Source organism: Narcine bancroftii, chromosome 9 (genome assembly GCF_036971445.1).
Source record: "Narcine bancroftii isolate sNarBan1 chromosome 9, sNarBan1.hap1, whole genome shotgun sequence".
NCBI classification, from domain to species: Eukaryota; Metazoa; Chordata; class Chondrichthyes; order Torpediniformes; family Narcinidae; genus Narcine; species Narcine bancroftii.
The window spans coordinates 112,638,839-112,662,803 of NC_091477.1; the positions used below are offsets into that span (position 1 = coordinate 112,638,839).

General features: G+C 38.6%; 1 protein-coding gene across 5 annotated transcripts in view; it reads left to right on the forward strand.

The window, feature by feature from the left end:
- Positions 1-23,965, forward strand: part of LOC138742657 (plastin-1-like) — a 63,266-nt gene that overhangs the window by 34,872 nt on the left and 4,429 nt on the right. For all 5 annotated transcript variants that reach the window (XM_069897374.1, XM_069897377.1, XM_069897372.1 and 2 more), the window contains 9 exons: positions 5,703-5,835; positions 8,214-8,292; positions 8,770-8,935; positions 10,258-10,400; positions 12,273-12,365; positions 12,493-12,685; positions 18,247-18,325; positions 21,658-21,772; positions 23,391-23,524. In XM_069897374.1, the coding sequence (XP_069753475.1) occupies positions 5,703-5,835; positions 8,214-8,292; positions 8,770-8,935; positions 10,258-10,400; positions 12,273-12,365; positions 12,493-12,685; positions 18,247-18,325; positions 21,658-21,772; positions 23,391-23,524 (1,135 nt within the window). The remainder of the gene's footprint in view (positions 1-5,702; positions 5,836-8,213; positions 8,293-8,769; positions 8,936-10,257; positions 10,401-12,272; positions 12,366-12,492; positions 12,686-18,246; positions 18,326-21,657; positions 21,773-23,390; positions 23,525-23,965) is intronic.

Here is a 23,965-nt window from a genome sequence, read left to right on the forward strand (position 1 = left end):
AATGGCCCTTCTGGCCCACAAACCTGTGTCACCCAAAGATACCCATAAAGATCCAGGTTTAAACAATGGGTTGAGTGAGTCTCTGATGTTGGCCTTGGGGTTCCAAGTTCAATCTAAAAGGGGTGGGGGGGGAAATCTTTCTGCATAACCTTTCAAATTTACCAGCTGTCTGATCAAGGCACATCACAGAAAGATTGTGCAAAGAGGCTATTTGGCTTGTTGAACTTATTGCCACTTCTGTACAAGTGCAACCTTCTGCATCTCCCTCTCCTTGTCTTTCTCTATAACTCTGCATTTCTTTTCAAGAACTATTCAAGCTCTCCTTTGAACTTTGCAATAGAATCTGCCTCCATAACCTCTGGGTTTGCCTTCCAGATCTTGACCTATTGTTTCATTTTTAAAATGTACAGTTTGCGGGCATTTTTGGTCCTTTTGCTAATTATCTTTCTTGTACTATGTCCTTGTGTTCTTGTCTGTCCATCTACATGTTCCCCTTGCATACCAGTTATTATTTACCCATCCTCTTAAACTCAATCTCTCCTCCTTAACAGCCAATGCAGTCATATTCTTTTTAATGTATCCAAGAAGGTCAAGCAGCTTGTAGCTGCGGTTGAATAATGAGCACACAAAGGTGTGCTTCTTGCACATCATCAGTGGAGACAAGTAGGCATAACTTCATTAAGTTTTGTAGCTCCAAGTGTGTCATGGAAACTGGTTTAATGATTCTTTGTTACATTTCCCGATAGAAATTTTTATTTTCCCACATGATTATTGACTATCTTATTGGGCCCATTGTGTGGTGAATGTAATTTAAAAAAAAAAACTGTCTCTGTGGAAATTCATTTGAACTTCATCATAAATAACGAATGAATTGATTGTACTTTCTAATCTTTTGGCACTAGGTTTAGGAATAATACATTTCTTTGCTCAAAACAATTTAGAACTGCCTTCAGAACAGAATGAGAAATTTAAACGCTTTCTTCATGTATGAATTAAAATTTCATTTAGTTGGTTCTACAGGTTTGAGCCTTGACTACCAAGAGTCAATGGTAGACAGAAGATTTCCTAATGCTTTTTATTGTGTGGTTTAAAAGCACAAATTTCTGGAGAACCTCAGCAGGTCAAACACTGACCTTTGAAGCAAAGATACAGAAGTGATGTTTTGGACTTGAGAAAATGCTGGCAATCATCTGAACAAAAGGGGGGTGGGGGGGGGTGGCAAAGCAGGAGATGATGAGTGGAGAAAGAAGGACTGATGTTTCAGGCTTGAACCCCTCAAAGTTTGAGGAAAAAGCCAGCAAGCATCACAACAAAAGGGCTGATGTTTCGAGCTTGTTTGACCTGCTGAGCCTCCCCAGCATTGTTTATTTCAACCATGCTGTCTACAGAATTTTGTAGTTATGCTTTTAATTGGTAGGCCAGTTATGATTTTTGCTTGTACAAACATCACTGTACTGACAGTCAGGATTAGTCGTGGGGAGAAATGATGCCTATTCTCAATGTGCAAGAATGGATGCTTGTGAATCTAAAATGAGATTGGAATGTATTGGAGAAAGTTGATGTCAGAAAAAGGCAATAACTACCCATGATGATTTACAGTCATTGCCCTGGTTTTTGGCTCATTTGCCTCTCCTCCTTTCTGTAGTGAATTATTTTTTTTTTAAACCTCTTCAACTTGAAGAACATGCTGTGATTGTCCAGTTAATTCAGGAACATTACTCCAGAATTTCAGTTGATTTTTACTACAATCACAGCATTTGCAGCCTTTTGTGTTTCATTCATTTTTTTTTTTAAATTTTGAGGACCATCTTGAAGGAAAAATCTATTTCTTGCATAGTGACTCCACAAAATCCAAGGCTGAAGGAGCAGAGGGTCTCTGGGTGTTTTTGTAAGGTAATTGAGAGCCACATGAGGGGAAGTTGCAGTAACAAAATTGAGTTGTTGGGAACAGAATGGCATCAGTCTCTCAATGTCTATTCAAAATCCACATGGGAAACAGTTTGCTTGATGGAATTGTTCCTCATTCATGCATGTGCTTGCAACTTTATCTTGTTTGTATCAAGGCTCATTTCATGACAGATGTATTGGGCTTGTGAAGAGCATGTTGGGCAATGGCATTACTGCCCACTGCAGAGCGCGTCGAAAGAACCAAAGACTTGTTGATCCAAACCAAGGCTTTTATTAACTAAAAGACTGGACCATATCACATGTAGGTCAACCAGTCCAGAATGACCTGGTCTGGCTAAGAGCAATCCTTTTTAAATTTAAAAAATTTTTTCACACTATGAACCATATTAACCAAAATACACACAAACATTTCCCTCTTGAATATACATGTCATTTTCTCCCCTTTCCCCCCTCCCTTCCCTCCCTCCTTCCCACCCCCCTCCCTACCCACTAAACATTCAACATACACAATACAATAAACCCATTAAACAATGTCATCACACAATAACAATAAACAAGAAAATTGTGTCATCTACTTTTACACACTGTGTCAGTCCATTTCGTCTTCTATCATTTTAGGGGGTGGAGGTCTGCGGTCGGCCCTCTGTTGTCTTCCATGTATGTTTCCCAAATTTGTTTGAATACTGTGACTTTATTTTTTAAATTGTATGTTATTTTTTCCAATGGAATACATTTATTCATTTCTATGTTCCATTGCTGTACTCTCAGGCTCTCTCCTGATTTCCAGGTTGACATCATAAATTTTTTTGCTTCAGCTAAGGCTATCATAATAAATCTTTTTTGTGCTTCATCCAATTTGAGGTCTAGTTTTTTCTTATATTACTTAGAAGAAAGATCTCTGGATTTTTTGGTATGTTGCTTTTTGTGATTTTATTTAATACCTGATTTAGATCTTCCCAAAACTTTTCCACTTTCTCACTTGCCCAAATTGCATGTACTGTTGTTCCTGTTTCCTTCTTGCAGTGAAAACATCTATCTGATACTGTTGGGTCCCATTTATTTAACTTATGGGGCGTTACGATTTTTGGACACAGCCTGTGTAACCAATTGTATTGTAACATGCGTAACCTCATGTTAATTGTATTTCTCATAGTTCCGGAGCATAGCTTTTCCCATTTTTCATTTTTGATCTATGTTTCGATCTTGTTCCCACTTTTGTTTGAGTTTGCATCTTATTTCATCGTTCTCTTTCTCTTGCAGCTTGATGTACATGTTATAAATCTTTTAATTGTCATTGTGTCTGTAATCACATATTCAAAGCTGCTTCCTTCTGGTAACCTCAGCCTGCTTCCCAATTTGGCCAGGAGCAATCGTTTAAGACCTGCTAGTAGGCGTGGCTACGCTCTCAGCCAATCACAGTCATCCGACACTATAATCTGTACATGTACACATTGGTGATAGAATCTGTACTATCACACCCACTAACACTAGGCAGTATCTGGGAAGATCAAAACACTTTCAGGATAATGATCTTTCCTCAGAATAAACATTCAGGCTGGACTCTTTCCCATTTCCCTTCCTTCCCCCCCTCCATTCTTCCCCCTTCATCTCTTGTTTTTAAAGATGTCTACCTGCTTTTTACTTGCACCTTGAAGAGCTTGGGCTCGAAACATTGATTTCTTCAGTGTTTGTGTGTTTCCTCTGTTTTAGTTGGCTAAGCTAAAAATATTGTCGGAGGCGGTAGACATCTCCTCTGCTCTTTGTATTAGTGATGTGCAAGGGCAGACAAGGCATTGGTTAAATGTGTTTTCTCTAATCATTTACATTTTGGGTTTAAAGGGAAAAAATTGTAGCTTGCTACTTTGAGGGGAGGATGCTACAGCTACTAAGCTTCATGCGCTGAGACCCATGAAGGGGGACTCTGTGCCACTCTAACATGCGGCCTAAGCTTGCATCACGACGAGAAAAGCACTTGGAGTTCTGAGCAGAAGGACCGATCTCCTCTCAAGAGGGGAAAATAAAGATCAAGATTAAAGGAAATGCAAAACATTTCTGCACATTAAAGCAGTGGTGTCAGTAACAAAAGGCAAAATATAATTTGTTCATGTTAAATTCTTTATTCTGAATACTCCATGTAAATTTTCTTTCTCTCTGTGGGAGCTGCTCTTGTGATTTCACCCCCCACTTCCAGAACCACAAAGCTGCGGAAACTTTGACAACAGAGGGATTGGAGAAAGTTTATTTTCTGCCAGCTGTGATTAAGCACTGCAACATGATTCATTTCAAATTATTTTCTTGTGGTTTGGCTGGCTGAGAAATCGATCATTCCTGAAGCTCAGCCCTGATAGAGAAACAAAAGCAGTTGAATGCGCAGTCCTATGTTTAGACAAGGGCCACCTAACGTGTTCTTGGGGGTGGGGGGCGCGTGGGGGAGGGAGACAAAGCTGAAAGTTATCCTCAACTTTTTAATTTTCATGTACGCATGAGTTCAGTTACCCCCATTACATGAACAGGATTGCTAACCTTGTTTTTTCCCCAACTCTAGTCTCCTGTTTATTGGAACAACCTACTTTTTTTTTTCTTTCCTCATTTTGTGGGCTGGCTTTGAGGAATGGTGTGCACTTTCCTGGAGCATCCTTGAGAGGGTAAACATTGCTTCCTAATTGTGGAGCACGCAAACCTAAAATTTCTATTTAAAATCGTAATGCACTGTTTCTTGATAGTTAAAAATAATTGTGGAACACTTGACCACTCGGTCCTGTTGTTGCGTAGACAGCAGGATTTTAAAATGGGTTTTGGTGTTATAACTGCACCCTGATTTATCCTCTTCACTCTATTTGATGTGAAGTGCCAAATTAACTCTAGCTTTTACTCAAGTTTCTTGCAGCATGAAAAGTACTGATTTTTTAAAAAAAAAAATGCTTGCAATTTCTTGAACAGTAACTTTTAAAAGTTGAAAGATCCAGCTTTTTGAATATTAAGGTAATGCAAGTGGGAGCATTCTGGCATCTGTCGACGTTCATTGAACCAGAGGCATTTACCCAATGCTACATTAAAAAAGAGAAATTTTCAGCCCCCTCTTCTGCTTTGATTTGAATATCTCTTGCTTTGTAATAATGCACACGGCTTTTCTAAAGTGGTGCTTTCTAAGCCAGAGCTTTTTTTTGCCTCAGCCAAGATGAGAGTTGTCCAGATGGTGTTAACAGATTTTGGAACTTTTATATATTTTAAAAAAAACCAACCTTCGGCCACTTGATTTGCCCAAACTAATGGAAAATTACATGTGACAACTTGTGAATTAAAGGAATATTCTTAAAATGGTGCACCTTCTCCAAACAGGAGGGGAATTTCTAATAAACAAAACAAATTTAATTTCTTAAAGGCAGTTCCTTACAACATTTTTGGGTTTTTTTGGCATCTCTTTGCTAAAACTAGAAAAGATTTCTATAATGCATAGTTTACTGAAGTGAATAAAAGAGACAAACCCAAGATAATTGTGATAGGATTTCATTAGATGAAACCAATGGTGCCACATTTCAAGAGGAATAAAGTTCTACAAGATTTCGTATTGCTGTAACTTAGCAGTATTTTTGGCTACGGTCGGGAGTTGTTTTCAGCCCTTGCCTGTGCATACGTGGAACGTCTGACAAACATTCAGTCCTTTAAACCATTGCAAAGTGTAATTTTATTCAAGAAGATAACTTTTTTCTGTTTCATAAATATATGCTTCCTAATTGCAATGCTTTATTGAATATGACCAGAAAGTCCTGAAAAAAAATTCTCTTAAATTCCAGAGGAAGAGAAGGTGGCTTTTGTTAATTGGATTAACAAAGCACTAGAAGATGATCCTGATTGCCAGCATTTGATTCCCATGAATGCCGACAATGACAGTCTCTTTAGTGCAGTTGGTGATGGAATTCTTCTTTGGTAACTTTATTTTCTTAACCTTTTATGATAAAATCATAAAATATTGAAGCTTGTAATGTCACTGATTTACATTTGCTCCTTTAATATTGTTACTTCCACAGACTCCCTCTTGGAGGTGATGCTGGTTTTGGTCAAGTAGCTCTCTTTGAGTGGGTGGGAGGGGAGGTTTATGCTCAATCTGGACAGAAGCTCACACTGAGACTAGTGTCGAGAGCTGGAGAGAGGTCATCAGTCAAATGAAAAACACACTTTGGACTTCAACTACATGGAGTTGTTTGTCAGTAAATACTGCCATGTGATGCATTGCATGTTGGTGGGGAGTATGTTGAGAGTGGCACTAAAGCTGTGAAACCAAAGTGTTGGCTTTGTGGAGGGGTTGGGGGGAAAGGGGAGAGAGAAAGCAAGGTCAGCCAATTAAAATCCTGTTGTCACTGGCTGCTGAGGGTCTGGGCCCTGTGTAACAGCCTTGCAAACACTTGAATGGTGCACTGTTCAAAGAGACGAAGTGGCTTTGTACACAAACTTGATGACACTAATGCATGTGTTGATTTAACAGTATTTTGAACATGTGACTGAGATAATATAATCTATCATCTTTATCAGATATAGTTTGCAGAGATTTGGTATGAAACCCTGGCAAGTTTCTACAAAGGGGTGGTGGAAAGTGCATCATGGTTTGGAAATGATAACACCAATACCCCCTGAGCACAAAGTCCTCCATAAGGTAGTGGACACAGCCCAGGACATCACAGGCAAAATCCACCCCTCTATTGAGTACATCTACAGGGAACATTGTATTGCTCTGTTCTCACTACTGCCATCAGGAAAGCGGTTGAGGTGCAACAAGACTTGCACCACGAGGTTTGGGAACAGCTGCTTCCCCCCCCTCCACCATCAAACTCAATTCAGGACTCATTTAAGGACTCTTTACACTTCATTGATTTTTTTTCTGTATTGCAGACAGTTTGTTTACATTTGTTATATTGATAGTTCTTTTATTTGTTTACATTTATGCTGTGTACAATTTATTTTTTCCATTACCAATTAGTGGTAATTCTGTGTGCCTGCAGGAAAAAGGAATCTTGTGTTATGTCACGTATGTAGTCTGACATCTGAAATGGTAAAGCCACATACTTCAATAAACTCGATATGCATGTGCATTTTTTTGAGATGTATAATTTTTAAAAAAAACAATACGGGGGTCTCTTCAGTTCTTGACCTGACAATATGTAAGGCAAACTTGTGCACCCCATCATATTATAAAAGACCACCTAATTAAACATTCATCCCATGAACTTTGTATGTCAAGAGGAGAGATTTAACAGCCAAGTCCAGACACCAGCTCAGTGAGCCCAGAAGCCAGTCTGTCGTTGAAACCAAGTTTGCATGTGGTTTTAAAAGTTGATTGTTTCTTTACATATACACATACAATATGGTTGCCTTAGAGCCAAGAGACTATATGCCCTTCCCATCAGCACCATTTGAAGAATGGCCTCCACATGTCTGTTCTGTCATTCACCTCTGCCCCTTTACAGACTTGATGACCAGGAATGTCAGTGAGGGAGGGGGTTATCTTCCTTGATGACCAGGAATGTCAGTGAGGGAGGGGGTTATCTTCCTTGATGACCAGGAATGTCAGTGAGGGAGGGGGTTATCTTCCTTGATGACCAGGAATGTCAGTGAGGGAGGGGGTTATCTTCCTTGATGACCAGGAATGTCAGTGAGGGAGGGGGTTATCTTCCTTGATGACCAGGAATGTCAGTGAGGGAGGGGGTTATCTTCCTTGATGACCAGGAATGTCAGTGAGGGAGGGGGTTATCTTCCTTGATGACCAGGAATGTCAGTGAGGGAGGGGGTTATCTTCCTTGATGACCAGGAATGTCAGTGAGGGAGGGGGTTATCTTCCTTGATAACCAGGAATGTCAGTGAGGGAGAGAGGGAGCTATCTTCCTTGCTGGTATCTTTTACTCAACTGAAGGTTCCTTCTGACTTTGCTTCTCCCTGATTTTCGTTCCCACTTCCTCACCAAGAAGCCCTCTGCCAATTGTTCAATTTCAAGTGAGCTTTGGACTTCAGTTTTCAGTTGCAGCCATTTTTCAGAGCCTGTGATTGAGGAAAAAAAATGGAGTTTACAAGATTAATTTTCCTTTTGCTTTTGTTCCAAGAGAGGCCCTTTGTCTTCAGTGGTTTAGGTGACATTCTAGATAATGTCATGCCTCCTACATGCATGCACACTCAGTAATGACCCATCTTCAACTTACTGCTGTGCCAGTGAGCACACTCTTATAAAGTGCATTCATAATATTTGGTAACCTGACATAATTTTTCATTTCGGGTTGTCATTGAATCATCTGATCAAAAATCTCCTCTTTCTACAGCAAAATGATAAATTTATCCCAACCAGAAACAATTGATGAGCGCGTAATTAACAAGAAGCTGACTCCATTCAGAATTTCTGTAAGTAGAATCCTTCCATCAAAGGTCATATTTGATGCCTATTACATATAATTTCATTGGTATCTACTGGTAATGAACCAATTAATTCCAGATTATAATTCCTTTTACTTTAACTCGGAGATTGTATTGAATAGCTTTTTGCTGCTAAAGATGGATAGTGGGATGAAAGTGCAGAGTAGCCTTCATAATTAGCTTGGGGGACAAACTGCAGGTGTTGGAAATCAAACTAAAAGTGAACATGCTGGAAATACTCAACAGATGAGGCAGTGTCTGTGGAGAGAATGGTCAACTTTTCAATTCTCCAATATTTAATGTTTTAACCTCCGACATAACTCTCCATAGAAAGGAAGTCTTCAGATACAATTCCCAGGAAAAAAGTGTCTTGTTATCAATATTCTAATGCTGCTGTTTTAAATTTATTATTAAAAGAAGTGATTTTAAACCATGTAGTTTGAGCTTGAATGAATTCTCCCATAGGAAAATCTGAACCTCGCTTTGAATTCTGCCTCTGCCATCGGCTGTACTGTGGTGAACATTGGTGCAGAAGATCTCAAGGAAGGGAGACACCACCTGGTGCTGGGCCTTCTATGGCAAATCATAAAGATCGGCCTGTTTGCTGACATTGAGATTACCAGGAATGATGGTAAATTGGCAATGTGGATGGCACATGGAGAACTACCTGGCAAAACATCTTGCATGTTCTTATAAGAAAGCATGTGTTGAAAAGGATTATTTTTGTGCATGGAAAGGGCTAGTGTAACAGTCTTTCATCTCAATAGTTTATCATGCACCAAATTGGCAGGATGCTGTCATCTTGACAGCAGAAGATTTATTATTGCAAACTGCAAGTCATAAAAACACTTTCAAAAGGTTTTGTTTTCATTGTGATGAGCCATAATTTGGGATATAACTGCATTATTCCCTAAAAGGGATGATGCAGTTAGTTGGAGAGTTCAATAGCATTGAAATAAGGCCTTTGACTCAACTTATTCATGCCTTCAAAGCTAGTTCTATTTTCTTGTATTCTGCTGCTCAAAACTGCTCTTATTCAAGTTCCTGTTGTCAGTCTTAACATCACACTAGTCTCTGCTTGGACTACTTCCATAATCTCTACCTACAGTTGTCTGTGAAAAGAAGGTGCCCCATGGCTCTTAAACCTTTCCCCTCTCACTTTAAATCTGTGCCCACTTGTTTTAGATTCCCTTTAGTGAAGGGGAGGAGGAAGAAGAAAGGCCATAAATGGATCCCTTTTATCTTTGCTCCATATGATTTTACAAACTCCTGTAAAGTATCCACCCACTGCCACTTTTGCCTCCTATGCTCCTTGAAGACCAGTCCCAACTGTGCAGCATCTCCTTGTAATTCAAGCCTACCAGTTCCAGTCACAATCTTGTGAATCTCCTTTGCAGCCCTTCCAGCTTGTTCATATCCTTCCCAGAGTTGGATGCCCAATACTCCCAAGTGCGGTCTCTCCAATGTCTGGTGCGGTTGTAAGATGTTCCTGCTCCAGTACTCTGAGACCAATGGATGAAGGCAAACGCGTCAAAACACCTCCTTCGGCACGAAGTTGACCTGTGTCGCCCTGCATGGAGTTGTGTGCCATTATTTTCTCCCTCATTCTCTTTGTTCTACTACACACTAAATTGCCCTATCTTTCATCTTGTACATCGTGCTCTGGCTTAACATGCAAAAGTGCAACACCTCACAGTTGTCAGAGTTAAATTTTATCTGCCATTCCTCATCCAATTTAGCAGTTTGGATACACTTGGGGTGACCTTATTCACTGTCCTTTAACTTTGGTGTCATCTGCAAACTTGCATTCCATGGTGATGAGACCATCAGCATCATAATTCTGAATTTTTGGATCTCTTTTCCATTTTAGATATGTTTGTGTTGCATGATCTTTCCAGCACATGACAATTTTACATTTGCAATGTATTGATGCTATTGGCTCTTTCGTTCCAGCACTTGTTGCTTTGTTGATGGAAAGTGACGAGCTGGAGGAGCTATTGAAAGCCACACCTGAAGAACTACTTCTACGTTGGGTCAACTACCATCTTGAACATGCAGAGTGTGAAAAAATTACCAACTTCAGTGAAGACATTAAGGTACAAGTATTTTCATTGAACTTTTATGCCATGTTAAACAGATTTTTTTTTTGGTTTAATGGCTTGCTTTAAAATTTTGGTTATAAAGGACTTTTTTTGCCAAGAGTTGCTGTGACCAAACTTGATCTCAACTAAGTTGGTACAAAGCTGAGATTTCAATAGATAATTGGAAGACATTTGAAGAGGAAATAAAATTGCACAGCTTCAGATTAAGATGGGAAAAATCTAAGGTGCTCACCTGGAATGGATTCTATAAACCATGCTTTAATTTTTATTTTCTGAGCTTTCTCTTCATATAGTAGAAGAAAACAGTGAAATTCTGGTCACCCTAATCTTCAAAAAGAAAATGATTCTTTTTTTCACTGTGCCTTAGCACACAACAAATGTAAACTTGAAATTTGATTCCTAAATCTTGAGAGAAGAGGACTGGATTTTGTGCCCACTACTCAAAAGAATTGAATAAGACTAGTGGAGTAAGACACACAAGTTTACAGACACTGAAAGTTGAAAACCAAGCTGGGGAAACTCAGCAGGTCAAATGGTATCCTTTATATAGCAAAGATAAAGATGCAGAACCAACGTTTCAGGCTTGAGCCTTGCATGCCTTGATGACGAACATAAGCCTGATATGTTGATTATGTATCTTTGCTACCTAAAGTATATTGTTTCACCTGTTGAATAAGATGTGTGTGGTTGAACAAACTTCACAGAACAGCCTTGTCATCTTCCTATACTTCCTAATGGTGCAGTCTTATTTTATCAAATTCCACTTTTTGGAGGGTCAACATACTATTCATTTCCTCCTTATGCAGGCAAAGTGGGCAACTAAATTTCCCCAATCTTTTGAAGATTAATGCTTGGATGATTCTGAGCTCATCTTCCTGTTTCTGCTCTGCAAACCCTTGATGCCTTTGCACTGTTAAGAAACAAATGAGAACTGCTATTGATGCCAGCTTTGTGTAAAATTCTGCCACATTTTATCCTTGGTTGTTCACTTTTGACCTTTTCAGTTGTTTGTTTTGCTTCAACTGTCTTGGGAACAGAAATACTTTTTTTTAAATTTTTTATTTTTCACACTATAAACCACATTGATCAAGATACATAAATTTTTCTTTTCAAATATATACAGTTTTGTTTTCTTCCCCCCCTTCTTCCCATCCCACCCTCCCTACCTCCCCTCCCATTCATTTAAAGTTCGGAATCTAAGATACATTAAACCCGTCAAACAATGTTGTCACTCAATAAAAATAAACAAGTTCCACTGAGTCAATTCTTTTCATTTCCTTCTCCTTCGGGACAGAAAGACTCTTGAGTTAACATTGAATTGTGGTGCATTCTAACAGGATAGCTATCTCTGTAGTTAGGTAGAAGGAATGTCAGAACTGGTTTTATTAACTCCAAAGGAAATTGAAATTTTGGGGTGGGGTTGGGTAGAAGTTGTAGTTAAAATGCCTCTTATTTTTACCTATTTTAACACCACGACAAAAAACATTCAGAATAGCCATGTGGACTAGACAGAGCACAGAAGAATTGAGCAAAAAAAATGCACTGGGCATCATGTGACTTTTATCACTTTCTTGAGTACAGTTTACAATGACCATTAAGTAGAAATTCTGCTTGCCCTTCAGGAAAAGGAATCTCAGGGTTTAATGTGATATCATATGTGTCTTCTAACAATAAATTTGAACTTTAATGTGCCAACAAAAAGCTTTTTTATTGAGGTATACCATTAATAAAAGCAATGATGGGTGAAACTGATTGCTGTAACCAGATTTTTTTAAAAACTTGGAATAAATGTGTTTTCTTCTTTCCTGTAAAATGTAAAGCTTGGTGAAACTTTGAAATCCCACTTTGCTTTTTTCTTAAATTTAGGATTCCAAGGCTTATTTCCATCTACTGAATCAGATTGCATTGAATGTAGGAGAAGATGAAATGAAGGTCACGATTGATATGGCGGGTTTTAATGTAAGTTCTCCGTTTTAAAAAAAAATAAATAAATAAATAGATAAATAAATAGATAGATAGATAGAAATTGGTCACTCGCTTCTCTCCTTAAAGCAATGATTTTGATATCTAATTGCGCTTCTTGCAGGAAAAGGATGATCTCAGAAGGGCAGAAAGGATGCTGCAACAAGCTGAAAAGTTAGGCTGCAGACAGTTTGTCACACCGGCTGATGTTGTTAGCGGTAATCCCAAACTCAACCTTGCCTTTGCTGCCAACCTATTCAACAAGTATCCATCAATGCACCCGCCAAGTAATGAGTACGACCTCACTTTATTGGAAGGTATGAATGTGGAATATTTGATATGATGTAGCAGTCATTGATCCCCCCTCCCCAGTCTTATTACCATTTTAATACCCCAGGGGTGGAGGGGGGGGGGAAAGAGAGAGGGGGTTCTTCCTCTTTGTCAAAGTAATGGGTGTTGTCAGATTTATTTAACTGTTCATAATTTTGCTTAATTATTTTGAAGCCAACTAATGTAGAGGGATGTCATTTGTATCGATATCCAGAAGGCATTTAACCAAGATCCTCAGATTCTTGGCAGAAGTTGCAGGTTTTGGAATTGAAAATAAACTTTCGACGTGGCTGCAAGCAGCTGGCGCCAGGGATTTGGGATCGTGGACAATGTCTTGAGATTGACAATTCATTTTTTTTTTAAATGGGAAATTATTCCAAGGATGTAAGTACAAAGAAGTATGGTATAAGTTATTGGAGTTTCCTCTGGAAATTGGGGTGGGGAGGAAGAAAGGTGATCTGAATGCAGTTTTCAAGATATTAAAGAAAACCAATGAGATGTTGAGCATTTGAGACACCTAAATATCAGAACTGGACCTTTTTGAGAAAACAACAAACAAGGATTTGGGAAATTCCAAACATGATTAATTACAGATTTGAGATTGATAAGCAATCATTAACCAATGGCATAAAAGAACGCGATTTGGCCAACATGGCAATCACTGTGCAATAGTATCTGTGATGTACTGTGGTGACAGTAAGCAGACACAAGATTCGAAAGACTGAACAACAGGCTTTATTCTACTTTGTCTTCTACTGTAGTTAGCTGCAACTCCATGTGACTGACCTTGAGGGGCCGGATGTGGCTTGCATCCTGGTGGATGATCGGCAGCCGACCGGGTGGGGCTTGATCCTTTCAGGTTGGCTGACTGACAGCAGCCAGGTGTGGTCTGTCCTCCGGTGCTCTTCCTGCAGGTACACAGGTCACCCCCTGCTGTAGACTCGTGGTGTATCACCACATTATCCCATGCACAACTATGTGATGTTACTGTTTTAATGTTCATCCATTCTCACTGAGAACACAACATGAGGTAGCCTGTTATCTGGCTCTGGTATTCAATAAGATGATGAGACTATTTCAAAGCTTTTGGGTTGTATCTGAAAGGAGGGTGTCTGAACAGAAGGCAGACCAGCCAGTGCTACATGGACTCCTAGTCATGTCACCCTGGCTCCATCCCTGCAGGCAGCTGCTCAGAGGCCTTTGGACATTAGCACCAAAGTCAGCCATACTTCAGCAGTTCACCATCAATCCCAGATGTGGTGAAAACTAGTTACCACCAGGAAGTTCCTGTGTGATTGCAGCACTTAGTCAAGTTTTGTCTTCTGATTGCACAAGTACAACCTGATGAAACAATGTTTTCTGATCCTTCATGTAAAATATGCAGAGACACGACCAGAAAGAACACATGCAGACATACAATACATAATGCAGATGAGTATTTGTATATAAATTCCATAAATATGAGTCTTGGATGGTTCATGTGAGCAATTCCTTGAGTTCAGCATTCTCACTGCCTGTGGGAAGAAACAGGTCTCTCAGCTTGGTGGTGCTGGCTCTGATCCTCCTTGATCTCCTTGACGAGAACAGCTAAAATGTGTTTAGCTGTCACGATTGGCTTGTGTAAATTGTGTGGAGGATCGATGCATGTTAAAAGTTGTGAAGAAAATGTTCCCAATCTACTGCTTGTCTGACAATGGATCTGTGGATGTGTGAGCTATGTGATAGCAGCCAATATTTCATTGGTGAAAGTTGCAATTTTATTTCCTCTGACATTGAAGGGAAATAACTTGGCCCTTTTGAGCCTACACTGTACCCTCACTTACTTTCCTACAAGTGATTTTTTTTTCATTTACATGCTTGGAACTATTTGCAGCGACCAGTCAACCTACTAACTTTCATATCTTGGAAAACCCCATGCATTCGCATAGTGTACAACTTCCATGTGGTCAGCACTGCATGCTCTGTTCATTCTCATAGTTCCATGAAGTTATTCCCTTAGAATTGGGAGCTCTGTTTAATCTTGTGCCTTTGAGAGTGGAGAACTCCTTCGGCACTGTTTTGCAATGCAGGCCAAAGTTTATTGTTGAGTACAAAGATGCAATAATAAGGGTTGATTTGCAACCAGATCAATGAACAACTCAATATGAAAGTAAAAAAGCAATACAAAAGTGAGAGAATAGTTGGTTCTGTGAAAAGGCATTATAATTTTACTATTTTGAGTCTCTGGAGTGGGTTTGAAGATCAATTGGCTTATTTTGAAATGGGTTACAGACAATGGCAGCATTTATACTTCAGGGTGTCAGCACTTGTTCATCAAACTTGAATGACGTGCTAAAAGTTTGTTTGCAGATGCATCTGACGGGTTGCTGGAATCACTATTCAATCCAGAGATGATCCCTGAGGAGAAAGTCCAGGTCCTACCTTTTATTTGTTGGTGCATTTCAATTGTATTTTTAAATTCACATTGTTCATGGATGTTTGAAATGGTTTTAAATGCCTCTATCAAAGACATTTGAGGAAAAGAATGTAAAGAATCTTTGGAACAGTGAATTCTAGATGCTGGGGCCTTGATTGGAGTTTGCACTACCTGTTGGATGCAGAGGGAAATTTTGCCTAGCCCTCCACATTTGGAAAAGCAAAGGCAAATGTTCAAGGGAAGATCATGGGCAGGTCCAGAACAAACCAACCTGTTTGGTTTTTTGGCAAAACTTTAGGTCAAAACTCAAAAAACCTTTCCTTTGATTCCCTCCAACTTCTTGCTCCGCATCTAAAAGGTAACCGTGAATCCCAATAGTAGTTGTCAGTGATCATGAAAGTCGGTTACCATGATTTTTCATAAATTTAAAATGAGATTGAGTGGTAGTGGTGGGTTGATTGTTATTAAATATTGTGGAATCACATCCAGCTCCAGAGAATCCAGATGTAAAAATTGAAGTTGACACTTGTGCAGCATTGAGATACTTTTTAACTGTCAACTTGGATTGGTGAATGTAAATTGATTCCGTGCATCGAGAATGATTCTGGTCACTATATTATGGAAAAGATACCATGTTAGGGAGCTCATGATAATAACCAATCATACACTTTGTACAATGCACACGTGCATTGGAGTTCTTGCTGGAGCGAAACAAGTACTTGTAATGAAAACCTATAACCATAAACTAATTGAAATTAAAAGGGACAATGAATACACAAAGTGGATCTAAATATTCAGTTGTCCTATTGCAAAAGAAAAGTGACTTGAGGTAGTGCAGCAGATCGTCAATGTTGGTGCGCACCAAGGGAAGGTTCAAGAGTCTGCTGGCTGTTGAGAGGAACTGTTTTTTGAACTGAACAGTGCTGGTTTTCAGGCTTCTGCCTGAAGGTAGCAGTGAGAAGAGTTTGTGGTCAGGGTGATGGAGGTTCTCAATCATGTTGGGTGCCTTCATGAGGCAGTGCCTCACATTGATGTCTGCAATGGATGGGAAGAGACTTGCAAAGAAATTACAAAGTCTGGAAGATTGAATTGAATGAGAAAAGATTGAATCAGCAGTATTTTCTTTCAAACTGAAGAGATATTGAAATATCTCTGCCTCCAAGCAGTGAAATTAGGATGGGGAATTTTCATCCAGTACACTGTGTAATTAAATTTCAATAAATTTTGTTGAAGGCGACATTTCGTTCTCAAATTTTAAAAAGCAAGTTATTTGGTTATTACTGCAGTGGTTTTATGATGGTTTGCTGTGTGCAAACTGGCTGCTTTACAATGATGACAACTTGAAAGCAAATTATAAAGTGCCCAACACAATTGAAAGCTTTATGTAAGTTCAGTTTTCTTTCAAAATCCTCCATCAGTTTGGTTTTTAACTTTATACTGTTTTCCAAAAGAAATAGAAATAGCCAAAGATTTATAATTGCAATATTAATTGTGCCAAGGGCTTTTAGATGGATCACGCTTTAAAATAAAAATAAAAATTGTGGTTTTTAGAATTTTTGCTCAAATAACACATCATTAAATCCACATTAAACGATTTTTCAAAGTAATTTCGCATCCAATTCTCGTGATTTTTAAATAAGTGTTTGCTTTTATAGAAACAATACTTGTACTGCAACCAGAAAATGTTCAGGATACTCAGCTGTCAGATGGCATCTGTGGAGACAAAAGCAATGTTTCAGTTTGTTGGAACTTGAACTTAAACATATAACTGTTTCTCTGCTCGATGTTGCCTGACCACAAGTACATTCAGCTTTTTGTTTCAGAATGCCATTTTATGCAGTACGAGTTTTTAATCTGATATACTTTGCATCCATTTTAGGGTGATCATGTCTCCAAAAAGATATTTAAGCAATGTTTCTCTTCATCTGAATATTTTAAATTTTCAATGTGGCTTTGAACAAAAAAAAATTGATAATTTCTCTCTAAACTTTGATACACTTTTTTTCAAACTTTCTCCAAAGTTGGTTATTAAACCAAGTTGAGGAGGATGTTGCCCTACCATTTGCAGTTAATTTCCTCTGCCCGATATCATAATTAGTATAATCACATTAATTATCAAATCCATAAATCCAGTTTAATTCCTTGTGGGTAAAGTTCAGACTATGGGAGAACTTTGCATCAGACGTTGGCTCTCTGTCCCATCTTGTAGCTCAGTCATGAATCAAACTTGTCACTGCAGATAGATTTGTTCTGTAAGAATAAATGTTAAGGGCTTGATGTTCTGGGAATTTCTAATAGCCAATTTCGGTAAAGTGGTGGATCAATGAGTGTTCCAGGTCCTTAAATTCTACCTTCAGGTGATGTCTCTGCAGAGTTTGCATGACCTCTCCAATGTTGAATTAAGCACCAGTTCCACTTCCCAAGAATGACTACCTACTATAAACTTCTCCAGAATTGGATGTGTTGTTGGTTGTGTCGGGGGGAGGAGGGGGGGGGCGCGCAGAGAGAGAGAGAAATAAGTTGCAAGGATGCAGTGAAGCAAGAGAACTAATGGAATTGTTTTCAAAAATGTTGCATTACTTGCTTCGGTGTGAAATCAAATTAATTGAAGCATTTGCTTATTTCAGGAACAAAAGGAAATAATTTTGTTGAAATATTTGAAATGTTTATTGGATACAATCAGATGTTTCTTTTGAACAATTACTTCAGAGAAAATGAGAAGCTGGAGGGAGTCAAGCTACATCCATGGCGAGAAATAGATAATTGGTGTTTGGGTCACAACCCTTTTTGGACTAAGGTGGGAAGGGGAGATGGCAACACCCATCCTCTTGGCCCCCTCTCTCAATTGTCACCTCCTCTCCATTTTGTGCTTGTTTTCTCCTCTTTCCTCTGTCTCGATTAAAGGGCCCAACCTGAAATGTCGACTGTCCATTTCTCTTCATGGATGCTGTCTGTTTCAGAGCTGGACATGGATGCTGCCTGACCTGCTGAGTTCCTCCAGCAACTTGGTTGCTGAAGATTACAGCATCTGCCATTTGTGTCTTAAAGAATTAACTCCATTTCTGTGTATTGCTATCTCTTAGCCAATCCTTGCAAGGAAGGTATTTTAGATGCATTCTTTTATTGTTGTAGGTGAAACGAGGGAAGAGAGAACATTCAGGAACTGGATGAATTCACAAGGGGCGAGTCCCTTTGTCAATCACCTTTACAGGTAAAAATATGTAAGGGTTTTTTAGTTAGTGAAATATTGGTATCATTGTTGCCCTTCATTGAAATTTCAACAGCTGCATAAGTGTGTAGTTATGGATTCTGCCTAGGTTCATTAAAAAAAAGCTCTGCCTGATGACAATCCATCACTCCTGGTAGATTCTCAGAAAAGAGCAGAATATCTAAATGTTGATTATTTTTTTGGACAGATACACGAGAGTTTTTTTGCACTAATCCAAAAAGCATGGTAGTGCAGAAGGGAGGAAAATGTTGGCCAGAAGGGATGATGTGTTACCATAGTGATAATGGATCTTGGGCTAAAATTAGCCCAAGAATTGAAATTTATTATGGTCATGGGGGGTAAAAGAACATGTGTAGTTCATTAGGTAATGTTTTCTACACTGACATCGGATGCTAATATCTTGCTTAAAGAAATATGGCTGGTTTTAAAACCATTACTAGAAAATTAATCTCTCTATTGGAATGGTGAAAATGGAGTTATCCAAGTTGCCTCATCAGGCAACCTTAATGGGCCTTGTGCCTTAATGTGGCTCTCAACTACAGGAACAACTTGAACCCTTTGTTTAAACCATTCTAACACTGGAATTTTGATCTTCATTTGTCCACCAATCTTGGAGCTCTATTGACTTTTTCTGCGGTTAACTTTAATATCAGCTTCTCCTTTGGTTGCAGGCCAATGAATCTGCTTTTAGTTGTCTTGGTTTTTTTTTTGCATAACTGTTAAATGTATGCATTTAATCACTCATTTACTTCAATGAATTCAAGTTCACTTACATTTTGGCTAAATTTTTGTGAAAAATAAACTATCCAGAGGAGCATCATCAGAGCCCCCTGGGAAACGTTGCTTCATTTTTGTCTGTTGTTTTGGCCAATTTTTCCCACTAAATTCCAGCATATTAAAATTCATGATTTCCATTCTCCAGATAATTTTCAAGTATCATTTGCAAAATGATTTTTCATCTGTTTTGGTAACTGACACAAAAATGCTAAGTTGTACATCAACTGTAAATATGCATCATTAATAGAATTACAAAGGAAAACCAATACTTTTATTGGCTAGACAAACTAATCTTGCTGAAATGCTTGAATTAACCAAGTATACAAATGTGCCCATTTGGAACACTCAAAGAAAATTTGAGCAGAGAATGCCAAAAGTTTGAACTCCATTATCAGTCACAATGCTTGCTGCTCTACTGACTTTCCCAACTGTGGGCTTGACACAACAATAAGACCATCTGTATAAAAAGGGGTGACAAGTCAGCATTTTGGACGTAGATGGAAAATTTGGTTAAAAGGTGGACTAACGACATCACACACAACCCTGAGACTCCTTTTTCCAGAGGGTGCAGCAGAATTACCATTAATTGGTAGTGCTAAAAAAAATAAACTACACGGCATAAACAAATAAAACTGAACACAGATAACATAGGTAAACAAACTGACTATGCAATACAGAAAGATTTTAAAAAATCAATAAAGTGCGCAAGAATCCTTAAAAAAAAAAGTGGACTAACGACAAACTTGCATTCAATGTCACCAAGATTAAGGGCTGATTGTGAACTTTATGAAGAGAAATCAAGAAGTGTGCGATCAAGTGACCATTGGGGGACCAGAGGTGGAGAGAATGAGCAAATCTAAATGACTGGAAATCACTATTTTGTACTAATGTCACCATGAAGAAAGCTACTACCTCAGGAGTTTGAGGTTCGATATAACATCAGAAACCTTGACAAATTTCTGTTGCGATGTAGTGGAATGTGTGCTGACTGGCTGCATCACCCCTTGGTACTTCTGAGTGGACACTGGCAAAATTCTCTCCATTAAAGAGAACTTAATTTGTAATGCTGCTCTTGGGGAAGGAGCAATTATCAAGGATTCGCCACCCAAGATGTGTTCTGCTTTCACTGTTGCCATCAGGAAGGAGGTATAGTGCCACAAGGCTTGTGCCACCATGTTTAGGAACAGCTGCAAACATCCACCATCAGACTCCTCAATAACAAACTCAATGAGGGACTTATTAAAGGACTCTTGTGCATGTTATTCCTAAGTAATTTTTTTCTATCGACATTTCTTTCTTTGTTTACAAGAAAAAAAAGTGTAGAAAAGAGAAATGTAGAGTTTTCTGCCGGCCCACAGGAAAGAGAATCTGTTTTATGTAATGCATGTACTCTGACAATAAATCAGAACTTTGAACTTGGAATGATTTAAATGGAACTGAAAAGGCTGGAAGTGCAAAACCTTGACAGGCCAAAGTGCACAGATCCACACAGTCTGAATGTCCGCTCCACCTTGTTATTGGAGCAATGGGGTCAGCTGATGTCTGAAACCAATTGTGAAGTTTTGCTCTAATTTTGTGCTTTGAGGCACTTTCCTGCTTTAGACCAGATGCCTCAAAATTGGCTTTCAGTGCTGTTTCAGCAAGATCCTGATGGGTCATTGCAAAAATCAGAATTTCCTTGTGTTTTTCTGTTGGATATTTCCTCTGAGGAAATGCAATTCAGAAAACTTTGTTCCGGATCTAAACTTTACAGATTTGCATTGGCTTCCTGAGTGTAGAATTCCAGTCACCTATCTCTGCATTCTGGCCGCTACCCAGAGCCACAAGTTAGTTCATAACTGCTGGATTGGAATCCTCCAATTTCTCAAGCCCTACTGTGGGAACACCAGTTGCAAAGGACACCCCAACAATAAAATTGACCCTCCCAACATGAGTCACTCCCTGGAGCATTGGAGAATGAGGGGAGATTTGATAGAGGCATAGAAAATTGAGTGGGATAGATGAGGTAAAGATGAGCAGACTTTATCCATTGAGGTGGAGTGAGATAAGAAAAAGGGACATTCGTTGAGGGTGAAAGGCAAAATGTTCAAGGGGAACAGTAGGGAGAAGATAAGTCAGAGGGTCATGAGACCAATTGCCACTGTAATTGACGGATACAGTTTTGATATTTGAGAAATGTTTGGATGGGAGGGGTTTGGAGGTCTCGTGTCATTCTAGGATTCTATGAGCTATGCACCATCCAGTGGTTTTGACCAAATGAAAAACATTGGAAAATCCCAGCAAACAGAAATTGAACAAAATCTATGTACACTATCAGCTTGTCTACATCTGTTAAAAGGAATGGAGGCTTGTGGGGAATGGAAGGTGAAGCTGAAGTTGAGAACTGATTGAAGGGTTAAGCAAACTGGAGGGGTCAGATGCTTATTCCTTCTCCGATTTCTTAGATTTGACATTGAGGATATGCACCTAGAGTCATTGTTCATTTTCTGAAGTTGTACAAAAGAAAATTTCCCATCTGCTGTTTTCCTTCAATTCAGTGATCTGACTGATGCCTTAGTAATATTCCAGCTCTATGAGAATGTGAACGTGCCAGTTGATTGGAACCATGTCAATCGACCCCCCTACCCACTGCTTGGGGCAAACATGAAGAAGGTATGTTGAATTCATGACCACCACTCATTCATATTCTTAACACTACATATTTTAGATGCTACATTCATGATTCATCTAATGTTCTTTTTCTAGGTTGACTATTGGAACATTTCTATTTATAGCACTGGTTTTCAAACTTCCCCTCAACTCGCATGCCACCCTTAGCAATCCCTATGCCGTTAAGTGTTCTGTGATTGGTAAGGGATTGCTTAAAGTGGCATGTGAGTTTAGGGAGACTGTTTGTTTGAAAACCACCGATTTAGTCTATCCCATTTTGGTCCTTCCTAGCTTTCTCCCCATCCTACAAAAATATTGGTTGACAATAGAATACAATTGCACTTGTACCTCCTCTATATTCTTGTGGGTGTTGAGGGAAATGTCACTGTTTATTGCCCATCCTACTTTGATTTGTATATTTTAAAATAAAAAATTTAGACATTCAGCTCAGTAACAGGCCATTTTGGCCCATGAGTCTGTGCCGCCCAATTTACATCCAATTAACCAGTATGTTTCCAGTGGTGGGAGGAAACTAGAGACCCTCTGAGGAAATCCCATGCAGACACTGAGAGAATGTACAGACATTGCAGGAGTTGAACTCTGGTCTTGATCGCTGGTGCTGTAAACCGCTACACTAACAGTGTTGCCCCCACTGACATCATGGGATTTGGCCACCTTTCTTTGGGACTGCTGTTGGTCATCTCAAACAAAATTTAAAACGGTTATCTGTTATTTTCATGATTCCTTTTGCTAACAAGGCAGAAAAGTAGAGTTGATGCCAATAATTAGGTCAGCCCTGAAATTGATGGTCAAGCAATTTGTAGGAAAGTCATGGTCTACTTTGTTCATGTTCATCTTGTCACATTTATTGAATTGAAATTTTTGATTTTAAATTAACCCCTCCCAAAATAAATCATTTTGAAGTTGTGCCTGCCCCTACTTGGAGGATGCAAGTTTCTTTCTGGCACAGTTCCTGATCTTGGTGCTGTTTTTTAAACTTATGATATTTAAAGAAAGAAAAGTATAAACCCCATTGTTACAAAAGTGAATTAGTAAAATAATCAATATATTAATCCCTCAATATAATCCAACCCCCTTAACAAAAACCCCAAACTATTGGAGCTTGTTCAAAGATTAAAATATCTTAAAACAACATATATAAATATTAGTACATAAAAATAATCAAATTAACATAATTAGCATATACTAAGACCCATATTTTAAATGTGAATCCCACATTTTAATAAAAAAAGAAAATCGTAATCTGTTTTTTCTAATGAAATACAGAATTTTAGTTCATTATGCCACCTTAACATACTAATCTCTACTTCATCTTTCTATATTACTGCAACACATTTTCTCGCAACAGCTAAAGTTAAACGAATAAAGGCAATCTGAAATTTATCTAAATGCAAACCTCTTAAATTTGTAATAAACCCTAATAAAAAAAACAGCAAAGGGTATCTTGGTGCTGTTTATAGCAATGTGATTTTTTTTTTCTTTCCTTTCTCCCCCCCACATTGATTTTCCTCCACTGACAACCCAATGAATCATTTCCTCATGATTGGTTATGCATGGCACTCTCTCAACTAGATCTGAAATGTGTTCTCGCTCTCTCCAGCTTGAAAACTGCAACTATGCTGTTGAACTGGGTAAGACCAAGGCCTGCTTTTCTCTTGTGGGTATTGGTGGACAAGACTTAAATGATGGGAATCGAACACTTACATTGGCTCTTGTTTGGCAGCTCATGAGGAGGTGAGGCACATTTTTTTGTAGTTAAAAATGGTGATATTTTCCAAAGCCCAGTTAAAAAATTAATGTTATTTGGAGATGTCCAATCAGTTAATATTCTCAAAGTCAAACTCCTTTGTTCTTGGAATTTTATTTGGGAGGTCCTGTGATGCACAAAGTAAATAATTTGGTTATTTTTATTGTTGCTAATTATCCTGTGATTATCACTTGGCATCTCCTGAGGTGTTTTCTCCTGAATTCTAAAAACATTAATTTGTATTCTCTATGTACAAGATTTGAGAATTGGTAACATTCTTGGAATAGATGAATAAGAAAATATTCTTGGCTGAATCTGAGAATTGTGCATGAAGCTCTCAACAATGCACTATGTTTGTATTCGTTCTGATTTGAATTTCTTAAAATTGTACCATTCTTTAATGTTTTCAAACTAATGGACTTCATATT